Here is a 12,582-nt window from a genome sequence, read left to right as displayed (position 1 = left end):
TATCTCGGGCTCCATCTATCATATTCTTGGAGTAGCTTCCAAGTTTTGTTATCTGATCTGTATATTCCCTTTGTATAATTACCGATTACAATTATTTCATAATTAAAAATCAATTTACCTAAATTTATTTCTGAAAACTTTTAATAATGTCTAATTGTTTGATTTATTAACCCGTATCACTATAATTAAATATTTTTTTCACATATTGATAACTTTTTTTTATTTTAATTTCTTATGATGTTATAAAAGTATAGTTTACAAAATGTGATGTTGAAATTGTGGATGGAAAATTTCAGGATAAAGTATTTAAATGGCTTGCTGTTTATTAAAAGTTACAAAATAATTTTTAAGTTATAATATGTTATTTTGTTGAGTCTCCCGACTATTAAAAGTTGTAAAATTATCACTCGACTATTCCTATTTTCAAATTTATCATTCTTCGTTAAAAAATTCGATGACAGTTGATCTCAGAATCTCAAACGATTATCATATCTCAATTATCATGTTAAAGTCCAACTCGGACGACTGTCAATCTTTTATCGAAAAAAGATGAGTTTGAAACATATAAGTAGTCGATTAATCATTTTATAACTTTTAACAGTTAAGGGATTTAATAAAACATCATATAAACAAATGATTATTTTATAATTTTTTAATAATTAAAGAACTCAACAAAATAACGTCTTATAATAAAAAATCATTTATGTACTTTACCAAAAATGTTTCATTCATAACTAAAAAATTTAAATATTAAAATATGTTCAATTTCGTGTCTTTTTACACAATATATCAAAAATAATATCGAACAAATTAAATTCAATCACCAAATAGGGGAGAATTTTGAATTCAAATGTTTTGTTGCCGTCCCAGTCTAAGTTTTCGGGTGAAGATAAACAAAAGCTGGTCAAGATTCAAAGGAAGGTACATTTAGAATACAAAATCTATATAATAAAGTTCCAAAATGTGCCATCCAAGTCACGTTTTGTTCTGATATTTCAAATATTAAAATTAATTAAGGAGTTGCAATTTGACATTTGAAATACTACTTTAATTTTTATAAAAATGAAAGAAATTTTTAATTAGATATTTTGCAAAGCCATAGTAATACACCTTACAATTTAGCTATAAAAAAAGGGCAGATCTTTTGGGTTTAGGCTTTGATTCCTATTATCATTCTTATTTTACCTTAAAACCAGGGATATTAGAGATGACACCGGAACTAGAATCAATTTAGGTTTATATAGAACAATAGACTCATCAAGCCATAGAAACTGAGCCAGGGTTTACAATACCAAAACGCTGTCCGCTATGATATGACCAAAAATTACCTGCAGAAGCATTTTCTAGGTTGCAACCAAGCAACCTTGACAGCATATACAAGCTACTACAATGCCAAGCATAGCTCCAGCAAAGACCTGTGATGGCGTGTGGCCGAGGAGTTCCTTGAGCTTTCTTTGACTGATCGGGTGCCCTTGAAATAGGTCCTCTAGGATCATATTAAGAACCTACAACCGGGAAGACAAAACCATTCAACGATCCCAATACAAGTTAAATGGCAACTCTCAAGGCAAGCTACTACAAGAATTTTTGGGATGTTGCATATAATTATTGGAGCATGAAGTAGCATTCAAGCTAATGTCATATTTGTGCCGGATGAACAAAGAAAAAAGCCGAATTTGGGCAGATATATCTAGGCAATGCAGACTTGTGAAAAACAAGCTTGCCTACTTTTTCATGACAGAAGAAAGGGAAATACATTCATATTCTTCATAGGACACTAATATTTGACAGATAGGTCATGACCACTTTAAGTTGAAGAAGGATAGTGATGATGTCCACCATATTTATTTCATTGATTCAGATTCAATCGGCAGTTGAAAAAAGTTGTTAAAATGTTAAATGCGTACTTGATAATAGGCAGCATCCCTTGTCCGGTGATTTACTTAAATAAGAATGAAACCTCATTATTTGATATTAATTCTTTAATGCTAAAGAAAACCAATACATGCAGTTTGAACCTAACTAAGTTGATGATGGGAGGGCCTCCCCAACTTTTCTGGTTCGATTACTCTTTAAGTTACTATCAGTAATGAAATTAGACAAATTAAACCTTAATCCCCATCTTTTTGGTTTACATACTTCTCAGGTCCCTGTCAGTTTGAAATTAAGTAATTTGCTCCCCCCCAAATGGTTTCATACTCGTTCCATCCTTGGCGACAACATCTTCGGTTGTCCAATCATTGAAGGAATTCACTCCAACGGTTCCACTTCAAAGCTCATAAAACAGCATAGTGAATCAAATTCAAAGCTCCAGTCATCCGTGGGGAAAACTAAAGTAAGAAATTCACTAAAAGAAGCTTAGGATGTGTAGCTAGTACTGCTCAATATACTAGCCCCCAAAACCTAGATTTCTGAGAACGGAAATATGATATACCGATGGGAATATTAGTACCCAGAATTTATGCATGCACAGGTACTCGAACTAACCATCTATAGCCAAATTCAGACTTTAAGCCACAAATTAAGTTTATTTTTTTAGTTCTGAAGAGATTAGCATTTGAATGATTCTAATCTCAAAGTTTCAAAGCATTTCAAGCCTCTCTCTCTCCACACTGAGTAAAATAAAAATCTTGGTGTTTGTCATTAATATCTATGTCCAAAGCCGACCCACCCTCCCAGTCCTCTTTTCCTTGCTCTAAGCAACACAGGTCTAAGGTTCAGTTACAAATCTAATTTCGCAATTCGAAATTTATAATACAACTTCCTAAAAATTAATACAGCTCACCATAAAATTGTGTGTCTAAATACTCCTACTAGACAATGCAACATTATCAACAAACACAACTCAATTTTACAAGCACTAGGAAGATTCATACAAAACTCAAAATCTTCAAAGTAAGAAACAGAACAAAAGAGAAAAATGTTGCTTCTAAGTTCTTACCGCAGCTTGCATCCCGGCATGCCTTCTAACTCCAATCGCGTCGTACATAACAATCAAACTAAACCCCAAACAAACAGGAAACAGCGAGTCGGCTACTCCATGACAAATGGCCACCGACGTCGTCAAAGCAGTACACAAAGCCGAATGCGAAGACGGCATCCCACCAGAAGCAAACAAAATCCGGAAATCCCATTTCCTCTCTACAAAGAAATTTAAAAACACCTTCATCGATTGTGCAATAAACCATGCAAACAAACCGGAAACAAAAGTGGGATTCGCCGCCAATGTCGCCACAAACGGACTAATCCGAACTCTAGCGCTGGCCGTGACACTTAATAAAGCCACTCCAAAACCTCCACTTTGCAAGTAATTCCCGTTGTATTGCTCTAAAATTTCCTCCGATTCCGTATCGCAATCGTGTAAACTTGAAGCCCATTTTTGCGTACGCGAAAAGGCCAAGCCTCTGATGCTTTTCAAAATCGGGACTAAAACCAATAAGGGATTAACCGAAACGCTTCGGTTTTTACATTTGGGAGATGGGTTTATGGAATTGGAAGGAGATTTAAAAGAGAAAGAAACAGGGAAAACTCTGGATTTTGTCTTGGGGCTGTCTGGAATGAAACAGTAAGTGTTCAATGGGGGTATTAAAGTGACAGAGCCCATTAGAAAAGCTAGTTTTTATTCAGTCCGCATTTGAGAGGGAGAGAGAAAGGAAACAGAGGAGAGATTTTCATGGGTGCTTCACTCGGGAGAGACTAGGAGAATTGAGAATGAAATGAATTAACTTTTTCGTTTCTACAAGAGACTACTAGATTAGATGGATGGAAACGTGTGGAGGAGAAGAGCCATTGGTCTTGGTTTATTTTAACGAATATGCAACTCTATGCTCTTACGTTTGTTCCCAGCCGCGACGCAAAGAATATGCTAGTAGATTAAGGTTTGTTTGTTTATTTCAGAATGATTAAATATTGAATGATTTAATAGTTTGAATGATTCAGAGGCTATGTATGAATTAACTCTGAATGTGATATGTTGTTTGATAATAACTCTCAATCATCCAGAATGTATTTTAATGCTGAATCATTCAACACTATTTTGCTGAATTATTCAGCACAATCTTCATTCAGATGTTAGAAACAAACAAGCTGAATGTTGAACGATTCAATATTCAACGCTGAATAATTTCATTCAAAACCAAACAAATAACCCCTAACTTTTGTTTTGGGTAGACTATATATTTTTTATCATCCATTTATTATTTAATTTTTATTTTAACCATTCAAGTATTATTTTTTTAAAATCATATTTTATATTATATTTTGGTCATATGTAATTAAAAAATTAATTTTTACATGATATTTTTAATTATTTTTAATATTGATGTGATATAATATTATGGTGACATATCAACATTAATATTAATATTTTTACAACTAATAAATTAAATATAATCAAATAATAGGTGAGACGTAGATATACTTTATATATATATATATATATATATATATATATATAGTTAAGTTATTAAAATAGAAACTAAGTAATAGGTTAGTGACCAAACATGTAATTTACTCTTTTATTCAATGAATTAAGTAATTTAATCATTTAAATAAAATTTAGTTTTAGTAAGTTTATAGGATAGAATTATAAAAATAATACATTTTTAATCAAATATTTAATATCATTATTTTTTAAAAATTTTAATCAAATTTTTAATATCATTATTTTTAAAATATTTACAATTAATTAATGTCCATAAAAAATTAAGGGTAAATTATACAGTGATCACTCTACTATTGCACCTTTTCAATTTGACCATCAATGTTTCAATTTCATCAATCATATCACTCAAGTATTTAAATACTTCAATCGGTCACTAGACATTTATATTTAACGGAGATAATGATGCAATAATTAATAAAATTGACATAATTATACATTTGATCCTTAATACATACATATTTTATATATATTCTATTAATAGTTTAGTGATCAACCCCTGTAGTTTACCCAAAAATTAATTAACGACTATGTCCGATTTTTTCCCGGTTCCTTCGCCAACCCAAATTTCTCGATTCCTCTGCCTGCATCTTTGATTTCAAAAATTTCTAAATCAAAGCAAACGAATTCGTTTTCTTCAAGAAAAAGAGCACCAGATTCCGAGTCGACACCTTAATTCGTCTTCGTCTTCTTCTTCTTTTTTAACTCGGTTTCTACAAAATGGAGAATTTGATATCGTTGGTGAATAAGCTACAGAGAGCGTGTACGGCGCTTGGTGACCATGGAGACGAAAGCGCATTGCCTACCCTTTGGGATTCCTTGCCTGCCATCGCCGTCGTCGGTGGCCAAGTACGGGCTTCATCCTTATAACAATAGTAATATGTTTTTTATTATCATTTCAATGTGTCATTTCCTTTTTCTGAATAATTATTTTCTTGTCTTTCTCCGATTTGCTGCGTTTAATTTGCCGTTTGATTCTACGTTATTTTGACCAAAAATTATAATTCCTCTCCTTAAAATGCAACGATGATCTTCTTGGTTATGCTTTCATTTCCGAATTTGAAGTTTGAATCTATTGAAATTAGTCTAATTAATATGGTTTATTGATGATTCATCTTTTTGTTGTTGTTTTCATAACAAGTTTTTGATTTTATACTTCGAATAATTCAATGGATGTAGAGTTCTGGAAAATCATCTGTGCTGGAAAGTATCGTTGGAAAAGATTTTTTACCTCGTGGAGCAGGTAAACTTTTTCTTGTTACTTTTTACCTCATCTATGAATTTGTAAAAACGTGGATATGATGAAAAAAAAAATCATGTTTGTAGGGATTGTTACTAGGCGGCCTCTTGTATTGCAACTTCATAGGGTCAACGAAGGAAAAGAATATGCAGAATTTATGCATCTTCCAAAAAAGAGATTCACCGATTTCGGTATGCTTTCTGTTAGAGTACAACTTTCATTAGAAATTTCTTTTCTAGAATTTATTAGTTCTAATTAACTACGTAGCATTTTCATTCTCATCTTCTTATGTTAATCCAATCACTGTGAATTTATTTTAATGATATGTTCTTGAGTTAATTTGTTCAGTTTCTTTTAGTTGCTTATATCTTTTGCTTAATCTTGAACGCTAAGCTCATACACACTTCATGCAGCTGCTGTTAGGCAGGAGATTTCTGATGAGACTGATCGGGAAACTGGTCGCAGCAAACAAATCTCTACTGTCCCAATCCATCTCAGTATCTACTCCCCTAATGGTGAGAAAGAGTGGTGGTCAAGTTTAATTCCTTTTCATAAATAGAAGAAGGCTTTAACAGGTATTTTAGCCCTAAACTTTTTTATATTTTAAAAAAATTAACGATCGAGAGTTTATGATATAACATGTGAGTTTAATTATTTTTAAAAAAAATTGAGTTTTTTTAATCTTTAATAAAAATTTTAAAATATAAAAAATAATGAAATTTAAAACTTAAAAAAATAAAATATTTGAAAAGCATTTAAAATATTTAAAAATCAAAATATTATTAAAAGTCAATTTAAAAAAAATAAAAAAATACTAAAAATTATATATATATATATATATATATTTAAAAATTATAAAAATTATAAAAAGTATTGGAAATTATAAAAATTAAAAATGTTTAAAAATACTAAAATATTAAAAATTTCAAATGCATTATTGAACAAATATTTGACAATTTATTAATAACAGAAGTTTATCATCTTTTCCTGATTTTTTTTAATAAATTTAATCTTGTATTAGAGTAACAATGGTTCATGAGATTCTTTCTTATTGTTTAGAACTTGTGGAGCTTTGTTTGCACCATGTTGATTCTCATTAATATTTTGTAGACTTTAAATTTGATTTTTAGAAGCAATAGACATAACAAGAGTTTCTCCATGGTTGTTTAGTCTATTATGATTTTTTATTGTTTAGCTGATTTGGATTTTTAATAGTTTAAAATTTATTATTTTATAACTTTTGATATTTTGATATTTTATTTATTTATTTTTGAATTTTCACAATGTATATATTTGTAATAATTTTAAAATTTTAACAATTTTTAATTTCTAATAATATCTTAATTTTAATTTTTTAAAGATTAAATAAGTCATCGAACTTTCTAAAATATTAGTTAAACCCATGGTCATATCATCATTCATAGGTGGATTGACACATCAACATTGTTAACAACCACGTCAATATATAGAAGGGCTAACCACGAATTCCGTTGATTAAAAAGCTTAATTGATATATTTTTTAAGTTTGAGGCTCGGTTAGATACGTTTTTCAAAGAGGGATTTAATTGTTTTTTTAAGAAAGTTTAAGGGCTAAAATACCAGTTAAGCCTAAAATAAACCACAAAGTTGTTTACACTGATATTTGCCTTTCAATTGTTGGTATTTCTCTTTGAATTGAAAATGAGCCTAAAATAAACCACAAAGTTAGAGGCTTCAGTTCATCTGTTTTATTTCTCTTGAATAATCGCCGCCATCTTTTGAACTTCAAAACTGTTGGCTGCCGGTGCATGCCTTGTATGTATTCTTTTACTTATTATTTTGCTTTAATACCTTCGCAGTGGTGAACTTAACACTAATTGATCTCCCTGGACTAACAAAAGTTGCAATTGGTTAGTGTCTCACCTTTTGCATGTTTGTTTATGTTGTCATATTCTTGTCAGCTTATATGGTAATCGACCTGTGATGTAGAGGGACAATCTGAAACAATTGTTCAGGACATCGAGAACATGGTTCGGTCATATATTGAAAAGGTAAATAGAGGCAGAAGTGGATAGATAGGTTCCTGCTTATTCTTTGTACACTAAACCTATAATTGAAAATTGTATTAATCATCTGATTCTTCTGTCCAACTTTTTGTTCATAAACATGCAATTGTTTTATGAAGTTGATCGAGTTCAACCTGAAATATCATTTGTTTTATTACTTTTTAATGTATACAAGTATATATTTTCTCAAAAAATGAAGAAAATGAAAATTATGCTATACTTGTTTCTCCTTGCAGCCCAACTGTATCATACTGGCAATATCTCCTGCCAATCAGGATCTTGCCACTTCGGATGCAATAAAGATCGCACGTGAGGTTGACCCAAAAGGTATAGATTTGGTCAATATTCTTTCATGTATCCAATAGCAAACATTGTTTTCTTTCAGAAAGTGGATAGTAGAAAGAAATCAACTTGCCAGAAAAAGAAATAGTTGAAAGAAGGGAGGTAAAACAAAATAAATAGGCTTAACAGCTGCTCTTCAACTAGTACAGAGAAGTTGTATGAGGTGAATATGGAAATGGAAAAACTGGGTGGAAGACATTGCCAGTTACAGAAATGAACTCCCTTCTCTTTGCTTGTCAGACAGTTTTCTTTAGCTTCGCCTTGCTTTCGTTGCCTGTTAACTGTGAATTTTCAACTACTGGTTCTGTGCTATAACAAGCATGAATAGCAGTAATTGACATTTAGCAGCTATTATTCTACATAAAACACATTTTTTGGTAAGGATCCTGCTTAGAGGAAAGAAAACAATGTGTGGGGAATTGTGATGCAACTGATAAAGGGAGAATACCTATTGTTATGGCAGCATTTGTTGGGTTTTATTAGATAGTTCGATACTTTTCACTTTGTCTGGGAGGATAACTGCCTTCTGGCCGGAGAAATAGATTGTTTATTGATATAGACTATCCATCATATCCAGCATTAAAGCTTTTTTTTAATAATTTATAAGATGATTATTTCCTAGTTTTCCATTTAACTTGCATCAAATTCATGTTGGTTGATTGTCAAAAATCAGGAGACAGGACATTTGGGGTTTTAACGAAGATTGATCTGATGGACCAGGGTACCGATGCTGTTGATGTAAGTTCTTTTTTTCTTCCAATGGTTGATATAGCTGACATTGTATAATATAATATAATATAATACTAAGAGCAGCTATAAGATATTATCTTTTATGAGAGTGTTTTTGAACTTATTATTCGTGTCAATATGTTTGTGCGATTTGTTGCCAATAATAATATATTCAGTTCACTGCATTGACTATTTTTTCTTGTAACATTTTGGGATTTTAGATTCTAGAAGGAAAAGCATACAAGCTACAGTTTTCATGGATTGGTGTTGTTAATCGCTCTCAAGCTGACATTAATAAGAGTGTTGATATGATTGCTGCTCGGCGCAGAGAGCGAGACTATTTTCAAAATAGTTCGGAGTATACTCACCTTGCCCACAGGATGGGTTCTGAGCACTTAGGAAAGGTGCTTTCTAAGGTATGCTAATGTTATTTTCTTGGAATCTATGTAAATAGATTTGTATGATGCGTTTGAATCCATTTTGATGCATAGAAAGAGTTTTGTTCTTCAATAGTTAAATTCAAGGGTTTATGGATTCTTACTACTGAGTTTGGTTAAATTTGCAGCATTTGGAAACTGTGATAAAGTCTCGATTACCGGGCCTCCAGTCTCTTATCAACAAGACTATTATGGAACTGGAGGGAGAATTGAACCATCTTGGGAAGCCTATTGCTACTGATGCCGGAGTAAGGGTTTCTGTTCATTTCCTTTCAAAATTTCTGAGCTCAATTTATTCTGGAAGAAGACTTTTATACAAGTGGTTTTTCTACTACTTAATTATCAGACTTTGATAGGCCTTGTGATACTTAGACGATGCATGATGTTCACAGGTTTTTTTCTTTCTTTCTGCAGGGGAAGCTGTATACAACAATGGAAATCTGTCGGGCTTTTGATCAAAACTTCAGAGAACATCTTGATGGCGTGTATGTTTCTATTTAGTAGTGTGCTCTATCAATTTGTTAACCTATTTAATGTGCCTTCGGTATTGTCAATGTTCACAGACGCGCTGGAGGTGAAAAAATATATGGTGTATTCGATAATCAACTCCCTGCTGCTTTGAAGAGATTGCACTTCGATAAACATCTTTCAATTGAAAATATACGCAAGTTAATTACAGAAGCTGATGGATACCAGCCACATCTTATAGCCCCTGAGCAAGGGTATCGCCGTCTTATCGAATCTTGCTTAGTGTCTATCAGAGGTCCTGCTGAAGCAGCTGTTGATGGGGTACTTCTATATCAATCATCAACTCTGAACTTGTTGTGGCGTGTGGTTTGATTCATGATTCAATTTCAGGTTCATGCTATTCTAAAAGGTATTGTTCAGAGGGCTTTATCCGAGACACCGGTAAGTTCCTGGTCATGATTTTTGGCACGCATTATAACATTTTGTTAGTTACTTTAGGTTATTTTTGTTTGTATGTAGGAACTAAAGCAGTACCCAACTTTGAGAGTGGAAGTAGGGAATGCTGCAATTGAATCACTGGAAAGAATGAGGGAAGAAAGCAAGAGAGCAACTCTAAAGCTAGTTGATATGGAATGTGGTTATCTGACGGTTGAATTCTTCCGGAAACTTCCTCAAGATGGTGAGAAGGGTGGAAATCCAACACATTCACTCTTAGATCGATATAACGAGGCCTATCTTAGACGAGTTGGTAAGTACCAGATGGCACAAACGCTGAACTGTTGGGTTATGCATATTGTCTTTGACGAGTTGGTAAGTACTACATGACAAAAACACTCCAACATAACTTTTAAAAAGTAAATATTAAAAATTTTATAATACGATTGCTCTAACACCTCTTGGTCCATTCCTACAAATAGTTAATGGTTGGTTTATGCAGGGGCGTATTTAGGCCTAGGCCTACTTGGGCCATGGCCCACCCCATGCCAAAAATGGGTAAATTATTTATTTAGTCACTCATTTATTATTTAGTTTTTATTTTGGTCACCCAACTATTATTTATTTTAAATCACATTTAATGTTACATTTTGGTTATGTTTTAGTCACTCGTTTGTAAAAAATTAGCAACGATGTTGACGTATCATCATAAGATAATGTCACGTCAGGATTGAAAAAAAAAATTAAAAAAGGTCATATTAACATATTGTTATTTTTTTAACGGTTACTGATCAAACCAAAACCAAAATGTAAGGTTAAGTATGCTTTTGAAAAAGTGACCAAAATATAAATTAAATAATAGTTGGGTGGCCAAATAGTTAATTTACCCTAAACAAAAATATGCATGAATTATGTTAAAAAAATTATATTGGTCCAACTAATATATATTTTCTAGATTTAATCTAAATATATATTTTTAAATTAAAAGTATAAATGAATCATTTTAAATAAAATTATTGTTATATTTATATTGGCTTAGCTTATGCATATTGTCGTAGAGGTAGTCCTATTCATTGGCAATCGGATTGATATTTGATCGAGTTTTATAATTTTCATTTTAGTTCATCATGTTAATTCTGCAAATTTGATGGTTAAAAACAGGCAGCAATGTTCTGCAATATGTGAATATGACTTGTGCAAATTTGAGAAACTCGATTCCCAAGTCAATTGTTTATTGTCAAGTTCGTGAGGCCAAACGCAGCTTGCTTGACTACTTCTTCACCGAATTGGGCAGGAAAGAGGTACGTATATATTATGGTAAATATTTGCAGTTTGCTTGCCAAATCAATCAACTTTGCAATTGCCATATTTGCAGGCGAGGCAATTGAGTAAGTTACTGGACGAGGATCCGGCAGTTGTGCAGCGTCGTACCAACCTTGCAAAGCGTCTCGAATTATACAGGAGCGCTCAACACGAGATCGAAGCTGTTGCTTGGTCCAAGTAGTTGAGAATGAGATTTGGACTATTTTATTTTTCTATTTCTTCGCTTCCATTGGGAGATGAGTTGAGTTGAGTTGAGATTATCCATAGAATTAAGTTATTTGGAGACTCTATATTTTTTTTTATTAATTATAACGTTTTATGTTTGATAAATAATTAAAAACTTTATGCAATTAGAATTTGAATTCTAATCTATATATATGTGAAGAAATGGTTTTATAATATCAGATTAGTAAACCAATTATTTATTCAGACTCTTATTAATTTTTAAAAAGATAATTAATTATTATTTTCTTAAAAGCAAATTGAATTGAATTTAGAGTTTAAAATTTGATTTGAAATTCCTCTAATGCTTTAATGGACTAAAGTAGAGTAATATTGTTGCTAAAAGGTAGGATACCTCAAATATTATTTAGAGATTTTGGACATTTTCTGTAATACCCTCAAAATTGTAACATAAATTTAGCGATTTATATGAAAATTGTCGTCTCTTCTGGACCACTTTATCTTAAATTTCTCTTAATTTTAAATAAAAATCGTCCATCAAGGTGACAATTTTTTCTTTCTATTTTGTTTAATTAAGGGGCCAATGGATGAAAAGAAAAGGAGGTGACTAATATGAAAGAAATGAAAAAGGGCTAAAATGTAAAATTAATAACTTTAGTCATAAGATTTCATGAACCTTATACTGTTTAAATATTAATTTTCAAGTATTTAAATATAAACTTTTAAATACATATTTGTTGAGTGGTTGAAGATAAGACTCGTAAACACATGTCAAAAATCATTTTGGCTTTTTTTTCTTTCTTTCTTATATTTTGGCATCTTTTATGCCTTTTTTTTCACTTTGGCTTGTCAATTAAAAAAGACTTAATATAAAAATAAGTATTTAAATTATATCATTTTTCTCATTTAAATGCTTAAACTATTTTTCGATCAATCTAG

General features: G+C 31.5%; 2 protein-coding genes across 3 annotated transcripts; one reads left to right on the top strand and one right to left on the bottom strand.

The window, feature by feature from the left end:
- Window positions 1–1,226: 1,226 nt before the first annotated feature.
- Window positions 1,227–3,713, bottom strand: LOC120188772 (uncharacterized membrane protein YuiD-like). The gene is made up of 2 exons (XM_039192172.1): window positions 2,942–3,713; window positions 1,227–1,505 (listed from the first exon to the last, which is right to left on the bottom strand). The coding sequence occupies exons 1-2, from the start codon at window positions 3,602–3,604 to the stop codon at window positions 1,344–1,346; spliced, it is 825 nt and encodes a 274-aa protein (XP_039048103.1). The 5' UTR covers window positions 3,605–3,713; the 3' UTR covers window positions 1,227–1,343.
- Window positions 3,714–5,080: 1,367 nt separating this feature from the next.
- On the top strand, window positions 5,081–11,855 carry LOC120188765 (dynamin-related protein 1B-like). 2 transcript variants are annotated; one of them, XM_039192165.1, is made up of 17 exons: window positions 5,081–5,290; window positions 5,621–5,684; window positions 5,768–5,872; window positions 6,095–6,196; window positions 7,520–7,570; window positions 7,650–7,711; window positions 7,963–8,053; window positions 8,742–8,806; window positions 9,019–9,213; window positions 9,363–9,482; window positions 9,649–9,719; window positions 9,798–10,023; window positions 10,093–10,143; window positions 10,222–10,450; window positions 11,299–11,438; window positions 11,513–11,653; window positions 11,818–11,855. In XM_039192165.1, exons 1-16 carry the CDS (start codon window positions 5,162–5,164, stop codon window positions 11,639–11,641), a joined length of 1,830 nt encoding a protein of 609 aa, XP_039048096.1. In that variant the 5' UTR covers window positions 5,081–5,161; the 3' UTR covers window positions 11,642–11,653; window positions 11,818–11,855. The 2 variants fall into 2 exon arrangements, with proteins under 2 accessions (XP_039048096.1, XP_039048097.1); XM_039192166.1 differs by lacking the exon at window positions 11,818–11,855 and having other exon boundaries at window positions 11,490–11,648.
- Window positions 11,856–12,582: the final 727 nt, after the last annotated feature.

This window comes from Hibiscus syriacus, unplaced genomic scaffold (genome assembly GCF_006381635.1).
Source record: "Hibiscus syriacus cultivar Baekdansim isolate YM2019G1 unplaced genomic scaffold, ASM638163v2 tig00116951_pilon, whole genome shotgun sequence".
Lineage (NCBI taxonomy): Eukaryota > Viridiplantae > Streptophyta > Magnoliopsida > Malvales > Malvaceae > Hibiscus > Hibiscus syriacus.
Note: the sequence above shows the minus strand (reverse complement) of the source record. Positions and strands in the feature narration are given on the sequence as shown.